Source organism: Leptonychotes weddellii, chromosome 10 (genome assembly GCF_054177405.1).
Source record: "Leptonychotes weddellii isolate Sample4059 chromosome 10, ASM5417740v2, whole genome shotgun sequence".
Classification (NCBI taxonomy): domain Eukaryota; kingdom Metazoa; phylum Chordata; class Mammalia; order Carnivora; family Phocidae; genus Leptonychotes; species Leptonychotes weddellii.
Genome location: NC_138378.1, coordinates 113,056,626 through 113,076,177, shown reverse-complemented (window position 1 = coordinate 113,076,177; position 19,552 = coordinate 113,056,626). Strand labels below are relative to the sequence as shown.

At 39.2% G+C, this 19,552-nt stretch overlaps 1 protein-coding gene across 5 annotated transcripts in view; it reads right to left on the bottom strand.

Annotated features, from left to right (window-relative positions):
• Window positions 1-19,552, bottom strand: part of NBAS (NBAS subunit of NRZ tethering complex) — a 310,311-nt gene that overhangs the window by 219,943 nt on the left and 70,816 nt on the right. For 4 of the 5 annotated variants that reach the window (XM_081797179.1, XM_081797175.1, XM_081797177.1 and 1 more), the window contains 8 exons: window positions 13,945-14,008; window positions 12,881-13,074; window positions 11,201-11,458; window positions 10,348-10,473; window positions 6,952-7,178; window positions 5,641-5,781; window positions 5,304-5,382; window positions 257-361 (listed from right to left, as the gene is read on the bottom strand). In XM_081797179.1, coding sequence (XP_081653305.1) covers window positions 257-361; window positions 5,304-5,382; window positions 5,641-5,781; window positions 6,952-7,178; window positions 10,348-10,473; window positions 11,201-11,458; window positions 12,881-13,074; window positions 13,945-14,008 — 1,194 coding nt within the window. The remainder of the gene's footprint in view (window positions 1-256; window positions 362-5,303; window positions 5,383-5,640; window positions 5,782-6,951; window positions 7,179-10,347; window positions 10,474-11,200; window positions 11,459-12,880; window positions 13,075-13,944; window positions 14,009-19,552) is intronic. The other variant, XM_081797176.1, reaches the window with a different exon arrangement.

Here is a 19,552-nt window from a genome sequence, read left to right as displayed (position 1 = left end):
CCCAGGCGCCCCCACCTTTTATTTTATTTTATTTTATTTTATTTATTTATTTATTTGAGAGAAAGAGAGTGAGAGCAGGGGGAGGGGAAGAGGGACAATGAATAAACATTTTTAAAAATATAATTCCATTTTCTCTACATTACTATTACAACAAAAAATGAAATGATGCTAAATCATGCAATAACATTAACTGCACAGCTCAGAGATTAGGAAGTATTAATAACCATAATTATTTTATTTACAAAAAAGAAATTACCCGAGCATAAGTTCTTGCTGAGAGAACAATATTCTGATTTCTGAACTTCTTAAAGAATTCAGCATCGTATCTCTGTTCAGATGCATGAGGCACTCCTAGGATTTCCTGAGGGGAAAGAGTGACTTAATAATGAAAAGGCTTTTAAATACGGCTGACAAGAAAATATTAAAAACCTTTACAACTCTGCCTCCCTAAATAAATAAGCCCTGAATTAACTGTTAACTGAAGTAGTACATCTGCATTCTTGCCTTTATTTTGAAAATGGCTATATTTATAAATGCTGATAATTTAAAAAAATTAAGAAGTAAATGAAATAGGCAGTAAAAAATTAATTACAGCATGACAAAAAAAACCCACCACCTGCTAAAAACAAATAAGCAACCATTATACATAGCTGTGCATTATGAGAACCTGCATCTGTGAGAGAACTTTAGGTTAACTTTACAGCTGCTGGTGATCGATGTACAAGGCAGACTGAACCATTCATTCATTCAGTAAATATTTATTGAGTGTCTACTACATGCTAGGGGCACCATGATAGGCAGCAGTGATATAATGAACAAGACATGTTTTCTGCCCTCCAAATTGCTTAAAATCTAGTAGGGAAGACAAACAAGCACACAGGAACAGGTAAGAGGAAACACACAGGAAGGGTACTATAAAGCTAGTTCGGGGAGGGCAGGGAAGGCTTCCCAGGAGTGGGCCCGAAGCTGGGATATAAAAGACAAATAGGAGTTAGCCATGGCAACTGCAAGTGAGGATCTGCCCACCGCACTGCATGACATAGGGCTCGTGTCTGTCATGTTTAATGCTAACCCCAGATACCTAGCAGACTGCTTTTCATATAATAAGTAACCAATAATTACTTACTGATTGAATTAATTTACTGAGGTAGGTGAGAGACAAGAATGAGGAGGTGGGGAGGGGGTGAGAGAGGGAGGGTGGACTGTTGAGAAGGTCACTTGCAAATATGTTGGGCTTGCAACTATAGCACATCTAAAAGGAGCCTCCCAGGAGGCAGGTGGATAGACAGGTCAAGAGTTCTGGAGTAAGCTGAGTCACATATATGCCATACTATTACTCATACAGAAGTGAATATGATTTCAAGGGAGATTAAGTTGAATGAAAGGAGCCTTAAGGAGCAACATCATTTAAAGGATCAACCAAAAAAAAAAAGGTTGGGAGGTCGTGGAGAGTGAGGGGACGGCAGGAATCTGCATCTGAAAAGCAAATGAAGGAGCAGCCAAAGAAGTAAGGGGGGGGGAAACTGTTTAACACATTCTCACAGAAACCAAGAAAGAAAACATTTCAAAAATGTTCTCAGTTCCCTGACTCCTCATTCACAACAATCATTCCCCTTATTCCATCACAGTTACACATCCTACCACCACCCTGGATCTCTATCATCACCAAGAGGGAAGTCTCTGGGACATCTCATGTCAAACACTGGACTCTTGAGGAACTGCTCCCCCACCCCCACTCAACCCAGTACATGGTATTCCAGCAATTCCTCAAAGTCACTGAGACATCCAGTCCCCTGACCTTACCTTTTTCACCTGCTGTCTTTCCTCCAAATCTCTTATCCCTTCCAACCAGTCCCTGGTCCAACATTATAGAGATTTAATAATCCCTTGCTTCTTTCCCTTCATCATATTACCTGGCGAAACCTCATCCTTAGTCCAAGGCAACTATGAACCCTGATTACAAGTTACCAGGAGTCTGAAAAAAATATCACAAAACCAAGCTGACAATTCTCATTTCAAGATCTCAGCACTGTTAGGATCCTGATCCAAATGAACCAACTGTAAAACCATTTGTGAGGCAACTAGAGAAATCTGAATGTGAAGTGGATAGCAAATGATATTAGGGAACTGCTACTAATTTTCTTAGAAATAATAGTGTTATTGTGGTTTTTTTTTTTTAAGTCCTTACCAATTACAGACATATAAGTATTTATGGGTGAAATGATAAGATGTGTAGGATTTGCTTTAAAACGACTAAGTGAAAGAAAAGGCAGGAGTGGAGAGTAAAAGATACAAGATTGGCAAAATGGTTGAAGCTGGGCAGTGAGTACATCTGGGTTCATTATACTCTTCTCTATATTTTAAGGAAGGCTTGACATTTTATAAATTCAATTCAAATCTGCTGTCCCTCAACGCTACTACATTTCCCTAACAAGTTTTCTCTCCTATTCTGTTAGGAACTTTTCCACAATTCCTTCATTCTTTCCAGACCTCCAACACTCATTCCCGTCTCCATTCTCAACTGAAAACTTGCTTCATTTAGTTTTTTAACTGACACTATTAGATGGGCTATCCATTCATTTTCCAACCCACTAAAACTGTACATCTACCTGCATCTATACCAATAGGCTTTTTCCTCCTTCAGCCACAACAGAAAAATTATACACATTTGCTCCCCAAACAGCCCCGAACCCTACTCAAGCTCCAAATTCCATTTCTCCCGTTTCTATAATCATGCCATTATCTCCTCTTTCTTCTGTTCGATAAATTCCTCCTCACCCTCTACTGCTTCCTTCCCATTAACATACAAACAATGCTTCCTCCTTCTATTAAAAAAATAACTCTTAATTTCATATACCCTGTAGCTAACACCATCTTCTTGGCTCCCTTGAAACAAAACTTCCTGAAAGAGCTGTCTACAACTACGGTCTCCACTTACCCACTTCCTGTTCTTTCCTAAACTCACTCAACCTCTAACAGTTCAATTCCATTCCTTACACAGCATGACAGACCTTTCAAAACGTGGCCAGAAACTCTTCTAACTACCTCTTCTCCCTTTGGTCTGTGCTGCCCCTCCCTCGCAGTCCAGCCCCCACACCAGCTCACTCTGTCAGAAGCACCCCATCTCCTTTCACGCTGCTGGGCCTTTCTTCATATAGCACGCTGATTATCAGGGCAGGCAAATGAATCCAAGAGACCTCGTTATGAGTTCCTGCTTTCTACTTAAGCAAATCACTTTCCTTCTCCAAGCCTCAGTTTTCATATCCATAAAACTAGAAGGAGAATAGCACCTGCCTGAAAGGACTGCTGAGAAATAATCCAGATTCAGTACCCAGCACAGTGGCTGACAGACACTAAGTCCTCAACAAACGTGCTGGTATTTCTTAAGGTATTCTCTTACCTTCCAATTGCTTCAACAAATATTTGCTGAGCTCCTCAAGGAGCCAGGTACCAATCTGAGCTTGGGGATATAGCAGCCAACAAGACAAAACCCCTACACCTTTCCAGAGCTTCTGCTCCCATGTCCCCCTTGGAGTACTCTCCAGCCCCCTAAATCTGCCTGCCCTTTTTTTTTTAAGGACTAGTTGGAATATCACTTCCCATGCAGCGTCTTCTCGGACGTCCCCAGGAAAAATAGAATGTTTTTCTCCACTATGCTCTCTCATCAATTCTTCACACATCGTGGTCATTGCTTACTGCCTACATAATGAAGACTTCAGAGGGGCAGTTCCTTGCTCCTATCCCCCCTCCAGTACTGCCATGATGGCTGGTACATACCAGGCATTTGTGTCACATCAAAATGAATCCATTTTATCTAATTTATCACAGAATTCATAAAATAAGCTATGCCCCAGGATTAAAATGCAATGCCTATCTCTACTACTCCCTAGCTGGTGAGCCACTGTACCTGAACATCTTCATTTTTAAGTTTTAACAGCCGAATTCATCAACTTTGCCTACTTTTCAAAAGCCTAATTAGCCTAATTCCCTAAGAAAGTGGGCTCAACAGATACTTTAAACCATGCACCTAGTAAAGGTACTTATAACTGTCAAATAGAAAAATAGTGCTTCGATGACTAAAGGGTAATGAAAGAAAATTAACTGGGTAGTCAAACTCCGGACATTTTATGGAACTCTTTAAGATCTCAAAATCAATAAAATTCAGTAAAACAAAGGCTAAGAAAACACAATAAACCATATCTGTACCAACTTCGGCAGTTCATTACATGCTTTTATGTATTACCTCAAAATAGAACTCCAACACAATAAAAGGATATGCTTTAAAATAACATGACCATCCAATAATCAAACTAGTTGTACCTACAGATAAAGGTATTAGGAATTTTTTTTCAACCTGTTTGTACGAAATGATATACTCACTACCACGTTTTCTAGTGACCATAAATAGCTCTCTTTTGTCAGTGGTATTTTGTTTGAAAACACTTCTGTTTCATTAGCAGGTGGGAAATCAAATGCTTTTGGATCTGCCTATAGGCATTAGAAATATTAAATATCTCCATTATCCCGGGGACAAGCATCACATCATTAGAGGTCACATTTACTGAGCGCCTGCTTTGTACCAGCACCAAGAGCCGAGAGAGGTGTGCCCACGGAACAGAGGACTAACAAAGATGGAGGAAGTAACCTGCAAGTGAAGTCAAGCTTTGAAAGTTAGAAATTTATATTAATTTCTGGGTAATTTCAGCTATGAGGGTCATGTGAAAAAAGCAGTCTAAACTATGTCCATTTGCTGAAATATCTTTAACAACATCTGAATTGTGCTATCGAACATGGAAACATCAGTGTTGTGTCCCTAAAGAAATAAAAATAAAGTATGCCTTTTTTAAAGTTCAAGTGTCTCATTTTGGCCATAATTAGGATCAAAGTTCAACCAACTAAATTCAACCCACTAGCAAATCATTAAAATGAGTCAGAAATATTCATATGAGGATTATTAAAACCCAGTGCATAATGAAATTTAGTACTGGAGACAGCTATATGCCATAACCTTAAAATCAAAATGTAAAATAAAAGTAAATGAAAAGGATCATATATCTAGAAAACACAGATACACTGAAATGGCTAAAGCATTTCCACTTCCTAGACTAACACAACGTCTGCCTTCCACAATCTCTAATTTTTACCAAAGCTGGTATGTAAGAGAAACTGCTCCTGCACAAAATGAATTTTTCCTAAAACATAACTAGTTATAAAGATGAAGAACGTCAGATATTAGGGTAGCCATAGCATTTATAATGATAGATCAAACAAACATAATTGGTTTGATTAAAACTAGTCCTTACCTCATATGTTGCAAGCCGATCTAAGTAGGTTAATAATTTCAGTCTACAACGGCAAAGTTCCTTTTGTTCCAGTGTTAACCTGTTGTGAATAACTATATTAGGCTACTTATATTAACACAGAAGCACACTTCTCTGCGAGTTAAAATAGAATAAAAATAACAATATTCCACTGAGCCCCAAACTGACGGAACAATACACAAAAGCACAAGGGTAAAATAATACTAACTGCGTTTGATGTAAGTTGCTGGAATAATTCAGAGCAATTAATCCTCGTAAAGAATACACTTAAATGACTAGTTATTTTAAGGAAAGTACCAAACAGTTACAAATCATTTACTTTGCAAAGTTCACTAATTTAAGTAGTTCCCGTCTCTTCTTGATCTTCTTCTCCTTTTTATTCTCGGCAGGCTCTTCATCGGGTGGTGAAAGCTCCTCATAGGGGATACTGTCAATGTCGACTTCACCAGGTAATGTGAATCTAGAAGAAAAAAAAAAAAAAAACCAAAGCTATTAGTGAAAGCTGTATTCCCCTACTCTGGCTGATTTTATTACTACGTTGATTTCCACAGAAATAGAAAGAACCAATTATTTGAAAGAAAGCTTTTGCATTGCAAGCAAAGTGATTCACTCATTATATCCACAGGATGAGCAAAAAGTCATCACTAATCGTCACACACAAAAATTTTAAAATCACGGCAATGAAAACTACTTAGGAAAACATGTGAGGTTATACTCACCCAATGTGAAATAGCCCATGAAGAAAATGTTGCCCAGAGTTTACAGTCTGAATCACTTCTATTTAAGGTTTTAAAATGGTTTACTTAAAAAAATAAATAAATAGGGGCGCCCAAGTGGCTCAGTTGGTTAAGCATCCATCTTCGGCTCAGGTCATGGTCCCAGGGTCCTGGGATGGAGCCCAGCTCCCTGCTCAGCAGGGAGTCTGCTTCCCCCTCTCCCTTTGCCCCTCCCCCTGCTCTCTCTCACGCATGCTCTCTCTCTCAAGTAAATAATAAAAATCTTAAAAATAAATGAATAAATAAATAAAAGTAAAATAAAATTTGAGGGGAACCTGGCTAGCTCAGTCCATAGAACATGGGACTCATGATCTTGGGGTCATGAGTTCAAGCCCCACATTGGGCATAGAGATTACTTAAAATTAATTAATTAGCGTACAAAAAATAAGGTTTGAAAATGATAATGAATGTCAGTCTCATTTACAGTACTTATTCATTAAATATACCATCACACTTATATCTTTAAAAAATTCCAAATGTCTAATGAACAATAGCTCTTGTCAAATTACTACTATTATTGACAGACATTTGTGTGGTACTGACAAGTTTATGAAGTGCTTTCATAAAACACACGATTTAATCACTCGAATTCTCTAAAGGAGGTATGAAGCTCACACTTGCCAAGGGGGTGCTCCTGACTGGTAAGCACTCCCAGGTACGTGTCTTTAGCCCACAGATTAGAAAACTGCCAGCATCCGATAAAGGTTTGGAGAATCTGCTCTTTTCTTAGCATCAAGCTATCATAGGTATACATATTTAACTCAAAGGAAAGAAAGCTGTGACCTCAGATAAGAGAAGCACTGATCAAAGGCAACTGTCTCATTACAGGATAACCTAAATAAAGAAAAGTTTACCCTCTGCCATGTCTCAGCTTCAGTGTTTTCATAAAGTCACCTTCCCTCTTGAATCCAAATCTTTCTGTGACCAACCTGCCATCGTGCGTTCCTTTCCCTATTGCTACCAGAGTCTCCAGGTCTGTGCCTTTCAATCCATACTGAAGCAGTTCCTTCGCAGCATCCACATTTTCGGGAACTCTTTCCAAACACTCATGAAGAACCCAGGATCGTTTCTTTATTTTGCTCTGGATACAAATGAAAAACAGAGGCAGTAAAGAACCCAGGACATCTGATAGCATGTGACAACCGCCTTCTAGAATCATAAAGTTAGACCTAAGGGAGTACAGCTATCTAAGCCCTTAGCCACAGGTAGCTTCTAGAGAAGCTCAACAGGAAAAGGCTAATTCCCTAATGGTGATTGGAATGGGATATAGAAAATGAGATTCCTACAGTTTTCTTTTTTTCTTCTAATGAGACACACTGAAACACAAAGCTCAGGACTCTTTTTCAGAAACATATAAAAGATCTACCCAAATTTTTATGGCTGCTCGTTAGTTTGCATTTGGGCTATATAATAGAGTAGAAAAGCAAGCAGAAAGGCAAGATAAGATATATCTTATTGTAACAAGCATGCTTCACTCTGAAACAAAACTAATGAGGCATAACACATCAAAGTTCTATATTTACTTGCCCATGAGATGTAACACAAAGTGCAGATGATAATTTAATTATAAAAAGCCATGATACGCTATTCTTTGGGAAGACCAGGGGCCGATTCCTCCCTCCCAACTGCTTCCTCTGACTCCATTCAAAATCCCTGACTTGCCCTCTTCAAGAAAGAGTCATTGTGGTTGTAAGTTTTAAGTAAGATTTGACTCCTACCCTGCATTCCTTTACACACTCCATTCTATCAGTTCTTTCTTCAAATGTCTCTTAACTCATTTCCTCTTCTCCAGCTCTATGGCCTCCATACCAGTCCAGGTCATCGACACATGACAGCTGTGACATCTCAGGAGTCCCTTGCCCTTAGTAGGGTTTCCCACCAACACTCTCCTTCCATGCTAGTTCATCTTCTACACCATCTCCCTCTGTACCTCCACAGTCAAACATCCACAACACTTCCCCATTACCCTAAAGATAAAAAGCCTAACTCATCACAAGCCTTCCACATCCTCCAGAACCCAAGTCAGTGTATCTTCTAATCATATTTCCCAAAGTTCACTGCTGTTGAATAGCTGATCCAGCAGATGCGTTAACTTACAGAGCTCATTTACTCATCCAAAAAATACTGACTAGGTGCCTAAGGGGGCCAGGTACTAATCTAGACATGAAGCAATGATTATGACAAATTCAGTCAATGCCACAGGTCATGCTCATTTTCTTTTAATTTGCTCATACCATTTGTCCCATGAAGAATGCCTTCCTCTCTTCTAACTCCAGGAGGCCTGCTCTGAAGTCTCTCAAAGCTGCTCAAAACGTCTTCACTCTATAGCCTTCCATAACCACTGGATCTAAAATGATTGCTACTTTCACTGGGTTCCCACAGCATTTTTCTGGAATCTTCTTGTATGGTTATTTATATTTTAGACATGAAGCTTATCTTCTCAGAAACATTATAAGCTCCCTAAAAGGGAAGGCCATATTTATGCTTCTCCTGTACTCCTTTCACCTTCTCTCGCCTAGTGCTTTTACTCTTAATTGCCTATTTATTTAGCTGAAATAAGTATTTCTCCCAATAAAAAATGTACTTGCTTTGTCTCTCTTAACACCTGTCAACTCCTTCAGGGACCAAAATTGTCCTTTACTGTGTTCCAGAAAAAGCCCTGAATGGGTATACATAAACTCACATGCTCACTGTCCTGAGTCACAAAAGAAGAAAGATAATACAGCTTTGGTGTTCTAATCTTCTAAAGGAAATACAAGCAACTTCTCTTCTTCCTTTATTTCATTATCTCTCATGCTCTCTCTTTTCTGGTGTCTTATTTGTTAACAGTTTATCTTCTGAAATGGTTAAAGCATCAACTTCTTACAACTACTTGTATACGTGAATTTTATGTAAAGAAATTATCATGAAAATTTCCCAACATTTCTTAGATCTTCCTAAATGCAAAGGCATTTTCCTTTTTAAATGTCACATGAGAAGTCATGCCCTCTTTAAAGCATGCCATAAATCCAACTGCATCCTCACAAAAGTGCCGAGGGTCCCAACACACAGGCTACGTAACAAATTTAACCCAGGCAGCAGGCAGCAGGAGGAACCCAGCTGTAATATTTAAACAAAGAAGGAGAATTTGGAAAGCTTGATATGTCACTTATCTATTGCCTCTCAGCTTCAAAAGTTCTCCTCACTGCCAGTCATGGGATGGACAGCATTTCCATTTTGCAACTGACAAAATATCAAGCTTCATCAAGAGAGGGCGCTGGAGGGCCACTGCAGAGGAAAGGCTCTGGTTTCTAGTCCTAATGTGCTCAGGTTCTAAACTTGTTCCTATGGCTTAGCAGCCAGCAAAGCATGTAGGGGACATCCAGAAGTGCCTGCTTCCCCCCTTACTCCCACTGAACACAACTTCCCACTGAATTTCAGTTGTTACTCCCATGGGCATATTCCTTCCCAGTAAATTTCCCAGGCACATGGGCGGGGGGAAGCGGGGAGGCGGGGAGGCAGGGAGGGGGTCTTCCTAGACTATGCCCACCTGCATACTAGGAACTTTTTCTTTTCAGTCCTGGCCATGGTTCCTTATCTGAGGTTTTCCGACCACCAACCTCAGCTTGCCGGGGCACCCTAACTATAGGCATCAGCTTGCCCAACCATCCCACCTTTTCCTACCTGCCAACCATGGCAACTAAGAACCAGCCCTGGCCCGAGGCATCCCAAAGAACTCTTCCTCCAATGTGCCCCCAATTACTCCAAAGTTCAAAGAGGTCTGAATCCCAGCTCAAGGGAGGAGGCCTCCCTTCCAAGTTTGTTCCCTTCTTGGGTCTGCTCCTTCAACCTTAAGCTATTCCTTAGGGTTCTCTTTACCCCTTTATAGTAAATCTCACTAGAAAATAATGCTCCATATTAAAACTTTCCCTGTTCAAATTACTAGGTGGTTTCTGGCTCCTGAGAGGACCCTGAATGATGTAGGCGAAGAAAGTAACTGAGGTAGAGGAAGAGAAAGGATTAGGCCAAAACCAGGTAGTTAGCTGGTTTATCAGTGACTATTTGTTCACATATCTTCAGCACTAAAGTTCAGCTGCAAGGCTAATACAACCAGATAAAAGATAACTTCTCCACATTGAAAGAAACACACTTCAGCATTAGAAATGTCAGCAATATAAAATGCTCCAATATGAAGTCCTCTAACCAAAAAAAAAAAAAAAAAAATTCCATACATTTGAATTTTACCATGTTACCAAAATATTTAAACATACCAAGTAATTCTGGATTGAAGCAATGTTGACGGCGGACTTCCTCCACTGCCGCTGATACACTAGATCCGTATCCAGGCCGTAGGTCTGAGCTAGAGACAAGGCTTCCTCATACTCTTCACTTTCAATCTTGGCACAAGGAATGGGAAGAGGAACGTTACATTACTGAATCGTCCAGTGTCACTATCATGAGATCACGGATGAGGATAATCCCTTCACTTCACAGCATGTGATGCACTGCTAACTATTCTCATGTGCACAGTGGCACCAGAAGCCCACAGACCTGTTGGGGGGCAGACAGACCACGTATTCCTTTCCACACTCAACAGAAAGCTGAGAGACAGCTGAAGTGCCCACATTTATAGAGTAAAACAATAGGCAGAACCAGGAAAGGAGTGCCAACAGCCTAAGTCCTCGTCCAGGGCCCACCCGGGACCCTGCAGGGACAGCACACATAACCGGAATGCTCAGCGTGGATTCGATCTGCTCCCCAAGCAAAGCCCTGGCTGGAGAGCAAGCCCGCAGTTCTTCCCTCACCACCTGCAGTCTCAGCAGACAGCTGCACTTACCAAGGATCAGGTGAGAGCTGAAGGCCACGTGAAGGGCAACGGAGACCTGGCTAAGCCACAAGTGGACAGTCTAAGTGAATTCATCTTTTATCCACTGTTTTCACTTTGACTCCTCAGGCACAAAAAGCCGGCACTATTTTCACAAGCTCTATCCCACGGATACGTCTAACGTGTCAATGATAGGGTAATCCCTCTTTAAATTTCTGTATTAAAAAATTAGTCTTTTCCTCACTGAAATAAAATCTGGAGGCCTGGGAACTTTGGAAGTGATAGGATGCCCCCCTCACCTTTCTCTGATAAAGCTCCTCCGGAGTCGTGGAGCGCAAACTCACGAGGCGGTAGTTTTTAGTAATGGCTCGCGGGCGTTTCCGTGGGGGTGCGAATCGCTCCATTTCCGTCACCAGATATAGGCCCTGTTTTATGTAGCCAAAGTAGCGAGCCTTGGCAGACACCTCCTGATCAGAATCAGAATCCTCTTCCCCTTCTTCTTCATCTCCACCCCGAGTCTCCAAACGAGATCGTTTGGGGGTAAGTTTAATCTCACACTAAATGTAAAAAGGAAATGTTAAATCAGTAGTGAGGAACTCAAGACAAGCTTTTGAGTCCATGAGAAAAATATTTTTAATTCTACTCTGGTTCATGCATGACATGAGCCACATGATGAAGACAAAGAGTAGACTTCAGAGGAACCCAACAACAAACAGAATACCCATCAACAGCTCCAGAAATATCCACAGCCTTATTGGCCACAAATCTCCAAAACTAAACCCTGTTTTCATAATGGCTCATTAATATGATCTCCCAAATATATGTCTGGCAATTATTTTAGGAAAATAAAAAGAATGCTAATTCCTTCACTTTTTTTTTTTTAAAGATTTTATTTATTTATTTGAGAGAGAGAGAGAATGAGAGACAGAGAGCACGAGAGGGAAGAGGGCAGAGGGAGAAGCAGACCCCTTGCTGAGCAGGGAGCCCAATGTGGGACTCGATCCCGGGACTCCAGGATCATGACCTGAGCCAAAGGCAGTCGCTTAACCAACTGAGCCACCCAGGCGCCCCTAATTCCTTCACTTTTGATATTTTTGTACCTGCTGTAGAGAAATAGGATTTTTTCACCTATTTAGAAAATGAACATGAAGGTATTTATTTGCTTTACTGAGAACAGCTCTCCTGCCTTCCCTCCCTTTTTAAAAAAAAATGTCTAACAGCTTCACAAACTTCTGAGTCTGAAAGCCTGACTATTAAAGATAACTTTCATTCCCAGACTTAACAGAGTTGGCTTCAATTTTAAGCCATGGTTCTCATTTATGAAATAACATCTGTAGACTCAGTAACAAACATTGAGGTAAAAAATACTTGTAAATCTGCACTGAAGTGAAAGCTATTAAAGGTGCTTTACCCTTGAAAGGCCTAGAGTAAGAATTTTTAATGACCAAAACATAACTTTAAATTACTAGCCTCCATTTTCACGTCTTTTGACATGAGACAAACAAGCTTTCTTTACTAAAAAGAACCAGAATTTTTAAGTTCCCAAACTTCACGGAAATAGTTTGTTTAAAGACCATATTTAAGTAGAAATACCTTTTACATTTTAAGATGTCTAATCTAAGAAAAAGAAAAAAAACTAACATGCCTGTGAAGAAAAAAATGCTTTATAAAGAACAAAATGACTCCATTTTCTTCAGTCTTACAATGTAATTTTTTTAAATGACTAAACAATAGATCTTTCTTATACTGCACTCAATCTCTGATTCCAATCACAGGTTTTTGTTTTTAAGGACAAGATTAGATAATGGGATAGCTAAAATTTAAAAATCAAATGTTTAGCCATACTTCAATAAAAATAAATGGACAGCCATCATTAAAAAAAATTAATTACATTTATATTAAAATCAGGTGTTTAGATTTTTGGTGAAATGCATGTTTATTTTCCAACACACCAGCTGCTCTAAAACGGAAAGCATTACCTCCAAACTTAAAAATCCTCCATCATGGGTAGCAGTGACTTGAGGTGACGGTTCGAACCACTCACAGGATTTTCCCAGTAAATTCTTCAAAGTTTTCACTGATGAAACAGTCAAAGCACCCGAGCAACGAGCCAGAGTCACGGCGTTGGCTGCCCACCAATTTACATCTATCAATGGGTAAAAGGACTCTTTATCTAATGGAGAAAAAAAAAAAAATCAATACAAGTCCATCTGTCAGTGTGGCTTAAATACAACACATTTAGTCCAATGATCAATTTAAAAACCATATTTGGGCCCTAAACATGTTAAGTAAGAAAAAATAAATTGTAAGTCATCACCCAAATTTTTACAAAATGGTAATTTATTTAATAAACATCTAAGTGTCAACAATTTACCAAAGTCCAAAATTCTGAGGATGCAGGAGTAAGTATGTTTCGGTCTTTCCACTTAAAAAATGAAGAATATACAGATAGTACCACCATTTTCAACAGAGTAAGCTGAAGGCTGGTGTGTACAAAGTATACATAAGGGTTATAAAAGGTTTTAGAGAATGTTCATATATCCTTTTTCAGACAAAATGAGAGAATTATACTCTTAATAAAAATTTAAGACAGATATATAATCGTCTTCAAAGCTGATTTCCTCTGAAACTTGTGAAGGAGATCAGAATCACCACCTCAAAATAGGCCACTTTGATATAAATATTTTAAGATAAAGAAATTTGAGAAACCCAAAGTTCTTTTTGTCTTGTCACTTCTCTTAATAATTTTATTGTTCCTTTGCCAAAATGCTGTATAAGTAAGCCCAATTTCCAAACAACCCTTGGAGTTAACTCATTTCTGGGTACTCCCATGTGTAAGTTCGATGTACACCCTAGAAACTTGTTTGCTCTTCTCCTGTTAATCTGTCTTGTGTCAATCTAATTATACAGGGCCTCAGCCAGAGAACCTTGGAGAGTAAAAAAAAGATTTTTTTTCATCCCCTATATATATCATCCAGAGAGCACTTTTATTATACAATAGTAATCTCTTAAGGTTTTAATTATCATATTTCATACAACTCACCTTTGATTTTTTTTCTCTTCTCAATAGAGAGTCTCCAATCAGGATTAAGTTCGTCATAGCCTGGCTAAATGTGAAAAATATGCACAGGACTTCTTGAGTCAACAATGTAAGAAAATCATGAGAACATCATCAAGAACTATGGATTTTTTAAAGTAACAAAATATGGAAATGACGCTTTCCTTCAATCTTTTAATTATACCTAGCTGAAATCTATTCCTCTCAATAATCTTGTTCTTACACTTCAAATGTGCACAAGCAACTACTGTGACTCAATTTAATAAAGAAAATAGCATGCATAAGAACAGTAAGATAGCGAGTATGCAATTAATACAAATGAGAGCAAGATACACTAACAGTTCTGCACACACACACACACACACACACACACACTTACATTCTGGGAGAACAGCTATGCTGTTGTAAATAACACAGGCCTGGATGCAAGTCCTACTCCTACAACTTATAAGCTGAGCGACCCCTCCAGGCCTTGGGCTCCCTAGCTCTGAGACAGGACTCTGCAACCCCCATGTTATCTCCAGTTCTAACTTCCTAGGACTAAAAATTTACTAAGTAAAAAAATATAACCATGCAATCCTCAAACCAGATCTATTCATATTCTAATTTCATGGAACATAATGTCATGCCCACCTTCTAGAATCTCAAATATACAACAATTGAGATTAAGGCACTGCCATACACCCTCTTGGCTCATTGTTAATTATTTCATTTTCAGAATTTTAACAGTATGGGAAAAGGCCAGCAAAAAATCATTTGGCTACTTATCTGAAATCTTAAGCCTAAAATAAAAATGCTATATTACATCAAAATGTGCTTTTTCATCTAATGTAACAGAACAAGCATATATGTTTTATTAACAATTTCTCAGTGGCTAACCCTTTAGAGTATGAAAATTAGTACTTCTTTCCATGGCCTAAAAGAACTTCCTGATCTCCACCACTATGATAAATCACTCAGAGCAGTCCCTGAGAACAGAAGATAGAATTCTTTAAACTTTATCCAAAAAGTTACCATAAAAGGCAAGAAATAGAATGTCCTCGTTTACTTTATCATAAAAAAGAGAATTAACTTTCAAAGACTTAGACTACCAGAAGGTATATATTAGTGAAAATAATCAACTTATTGAAATCTTATTTGATCGTTTATAGGGCACTTTAGCCATTTTCAGTCCCCCTGAATCACTGGTGTACATGTTCCCACAGCACCACATGCACGTCACCACTGATTTTATTTTTTTAAGATTTTATTTATTTATTTGGCGGAGAGAATAAGAGCACAGCAGGGGGAGCATCAGGCAGAGGGAGAGGGAGAAGCAGGCTCCCCGCTGAGCAGGGAGCCCAATGCGGGACTCGATCCCAGGACCCTGGGATCATGACCCTCTGAGCCGAAGGAAGACGCTTAATGACTGAGCCACCCGGGCGCCCCATACCACCACTGATTTATATGACAACATGTGTGCCTCCCTAAACTGACATTCTGAAGTACACTAGGGGAGCAGGGAGTAAAGCTTTAAGTCCCACAAGCAACAACAACAACACTGATAATTCAGCCTTAGGTAAATTTAAGTACGTACAGAAGACAATGAAATTTAAAAGAAATCTTCAAAAAATTTTCAAAAGAAATCCCTCAGTGGTATAAGTACGTTGAGAATTCAAGGTGAGCTTGTCTTCATCCAAGTTAATGATGAGAAGGAGCACCATGAACAAGCAGTACTAGTCTATGGGGGTCAGTCTCCACATACTTTGGGACTAGACTGTTCCATGCAGATGGCTTAAATAATGGATGTCTCTTGTGATTTCATTTCCTAACCACAAGCTGAAGATTTGTTCTGCATCCACAGCTTTGTCAGTCATCCTCCTATTCCCAGATCCATCATGGTGCTCACCTGTCATAGTAGCTAAATGCTGAATAAGTGAATGAATTAATCTTTTAAATCACTGCACTCCAATGAGAATGCCTACAGTACAGGAAAATTAGTTGACATAGTAGTAGTGTTCCTACAACCTCTAACAAGTGTGGTTTCTTCTGCTATTTAGTCAATGAATACTGTGAACTTACACTGTGAGAGAGGGAAAAGAAATCAGATATTGTAGGTCTCACAACTCAAGCAGGCAGAGAGCTAAGAAACAGATAAAATTTACTATAACCCAAGTTGAAATTTGATAACTACCCAAAAAGAGACCTAGATAAAAGCACCAAGGGTATCAAAGGATGAAGAGATCATTTTTTAATACAGGCTTGAGAAAGCCAAAAGGGGTTAAAGAGGTATAAAGAAAGTGCTTCACTGGTGCTATCAGACTGGATAAAACCTGGGCATGGAACATGGGTGGAGGAAGACATTCCAGTCGCAGAAATACAACATGAGCGAAAGTACACAAAAGGCTAAAAAAGTACTAAATTTATTCAGGAAACAAGAGTAGGTCAGAGGGTGGCTGGGTGGCTCAGTTAAGCGTCCGGCTATTGGTTTCAGCTCAGCTCATGATCTCATGGGCCCTGGGATCAAGCCCCACATGGGGCTCTGCACTCAGCAGGGAGTCTGCTTGAAGATTCTATCCCTCTGCCCCTCCCCTCCACTCATGCTCTGTCTAAAGTAAATAAATAAGTCTTTAAAAAAAGAAAAAAAAGTAGGTCCGTTTAACTAAAGCACAGGAATATCAGTTCTCATGATCTGCATTTTTGCTTGTCTTAGGGTTCTGGGGGATGTGAGGGTTCACAAAGTCATTTTTTGTTGTTGTTGAGCTAAAATTCACATAATGTAAATTAACCATTTTAAAATGAACCTTCAGTGGCATTTAGTATGTTTACCGTGTTGTCACTTCCTTTTTGTTTCCAAGCATTTCTACCAATCCAAAATGAAACCACTTACCAGCAGACAGTTATCTCCCGCTCCTCCTCCCCTCAGCCGCTACCAATCTGCTTTCTGCCTCAAATGGATTTACCTATTCTGGATGTTTCATATAAATGAATTCATACAATATGTAACCTCTTGTGTCTGGCTGGCTTCCTTTGAGTAGCATGATGTTCTCAAGGTACATCCACATTATAACATATATCAGTACTTCATTCATTTTTATGGCCAAATAATATTCTATTGTAGGTATTTACCGCAATTGATTGATCCAGCCTTCCATCAATGGACATTTGCGTTTCTTCCGCTTGTGGCTGTTGTGAATAGTGCTGCTCAAACATGTATGTAAATGTATTTGTTTGAGTACCTGTTTTAAATTCTTCTGGATATACACCTAACTATCTATACGCTATCACCTTTGCAGTACACCTAGCAGATTCACTCTAGATATGTGAACTAAATGTTTAACTTCACAATATTTGCAAGTCTGATGAAATTATCTGCACAGTATATTTAAGAAAGAAGCCCCAACAAAATTCCAAACTTAGCTCTGCTTCAGGCTATGAAAGCCTGAATGAAAGAAAATTAAAGAAAGCAAAGAAACAAAAGAAAAACACTAATTTGAAGGGATACATAAACCCCTATGTTCGCTGCAACATTATTTACAACAGCCAAGATATGGAAGCAACCCAGTGGCCACTGATACAGGAGATAAAAAAGATGTGGTATATACATATAATGGAATATTACTCAGCCATACAAAAGAATGAGATCTTGCCATTTGCATGGCAACGTGCACAGACCTTGAGGGTATTATGCTAAGTGGAGTAAGTCAGACAAAGACAGACAAATACTATATGATTTCATTTATATGTGGGATCTAAAACACAAAACAAAGAAAATATAAACTGACTCATTAATACAGAGAATAAAATGGTAGTTGTAGGAGTGGGGGGAGATGGACAAAAATAGGTAAAGGGGATTAAAAGGCACCTCCCCGCCCCCAAAAAAGCTGATACTCCCACTGCATCCCCCATACTATTCAAACTGCACCAGACTTATCATCCTTCATCCCTAAAAACTCTATGAGGGGACCCGTGATCTGGCCGTGCTATAGGACATCTGATACACACTCAGTAGGCTGGTGCTTTGAGAGCAGGATCACCAAGAACCCACGACCCCTGTGAAGGCACGCCAGGAGTACTGACTCCTGGTACCATGTTCATATATTCTGAGAAGTAACCTCCATGTCACTCTGCTTTGTAGGACATGCTACCTTGTGTCTGAAAACAGCCCGAGGTGCCCCCATGTCATGGTGTAGCAGCAGCCTAAAGGAGAATGTCCTAAGAATACACTTATAGATTTTGTACAGAAATGCTATCATGGCTACTGCAATATTTTCTTTGGATTTAGGAATTTAATTGTTGATCCTTTTTAGCGGCTAGAAGCTAAATATAATGAAGACCCAGCATGCAACTGCATAAAAGCAACCTGTCAAATGTTTTTTTTTTTTCATTCCACAAACACTTATTAGTATTTAATATGCCAAGCTCTATGTTAGACCCCACAGAAGAAATGTATATTCAGTGTCTATTCTCCAGAAGTTCACAGTTGAGTGAAGCTGTGAAAACAGCTGTGGCTTATATCAAGATTAATCACATTAACTGTCATCTTCCCACTTATCTTTCATTGATCGATCCATTTAACAAAATTTGTTCAATACCCACTTTTGTGTCAAAGAGCAAATAAAATTGTAGGAGAAATGAAACTTATCTTTCCTATTTCATCTAAGGAAGTACAAATAAAGTACAAATAAAACTTCTTCAGAAAAAATTAAGGCCAAAAATGAGATGGAAATATATAAACATAACATATGGGAAATGTTTGAAATGAAAAACACTTTAGCAATTTTACTATATTCCAGACATGAACAAAACTTAATATTCACAGATTTCTAGCCAGATGGAATTTCTTTTTTTTTTTTTTTTTTTTAAGATTTTATTTATTTATATGACAGAGAGAGACAGCGAGAACAGGAACACAAGCAGGGGGAGTGGGAGAGGGAGAAGCAGGCTTCCCGCTGAGCAGGGAGCCTGATGTGGGACTCGATCCCAGGACCCTGGGATCATGACCTGAGCCGAAGGCAGACGCTTAACGACTGAGCCACCCAGGCGCCCGCCAGATGGAATTTCATATTGACAATGAAAGCTGAAGTATTTAATCAACTCAAAACTGGAGAGAAGTAAATCAGAATAGGCACTTCCACAACTACCTTTAATCATTAGATTTTAAAGAGAGAATACTCAATCACACAAAGCATATTATGAAAAACTAATAAAGTAGCGAATTACACGAAGAAAGCCCCAGATGAGCTGCATTCACAATTTCGTAAAAGAGGCTAAGGCTGTACAGGCAATAGTAACATTAGTTTCTTCTCAGGCAATGTTTTAGCTAAAACGATAGCTGATTATACACTCTATATTACCATGTAATCTACTTCAAACCCATTGGCTCGGCTAGTCATGTCCTAGAAGAGCCATAGAAGAGGTACAGCCCTGTCCCACCTGGCTGACCCAAGGTCCCCTGACGATTGCTGGATGAAGGAGAAAGGAGCACCGTTTAAGTTTCTCAGCCAGTGATGAGCACATAAAATGACACCAATATATTTGGTAAATAACTTACTTATAGTTTCACGTTTCCAGGGTTTCGGCACAACGAACCACCCAACTCCAGAGCGGTCAT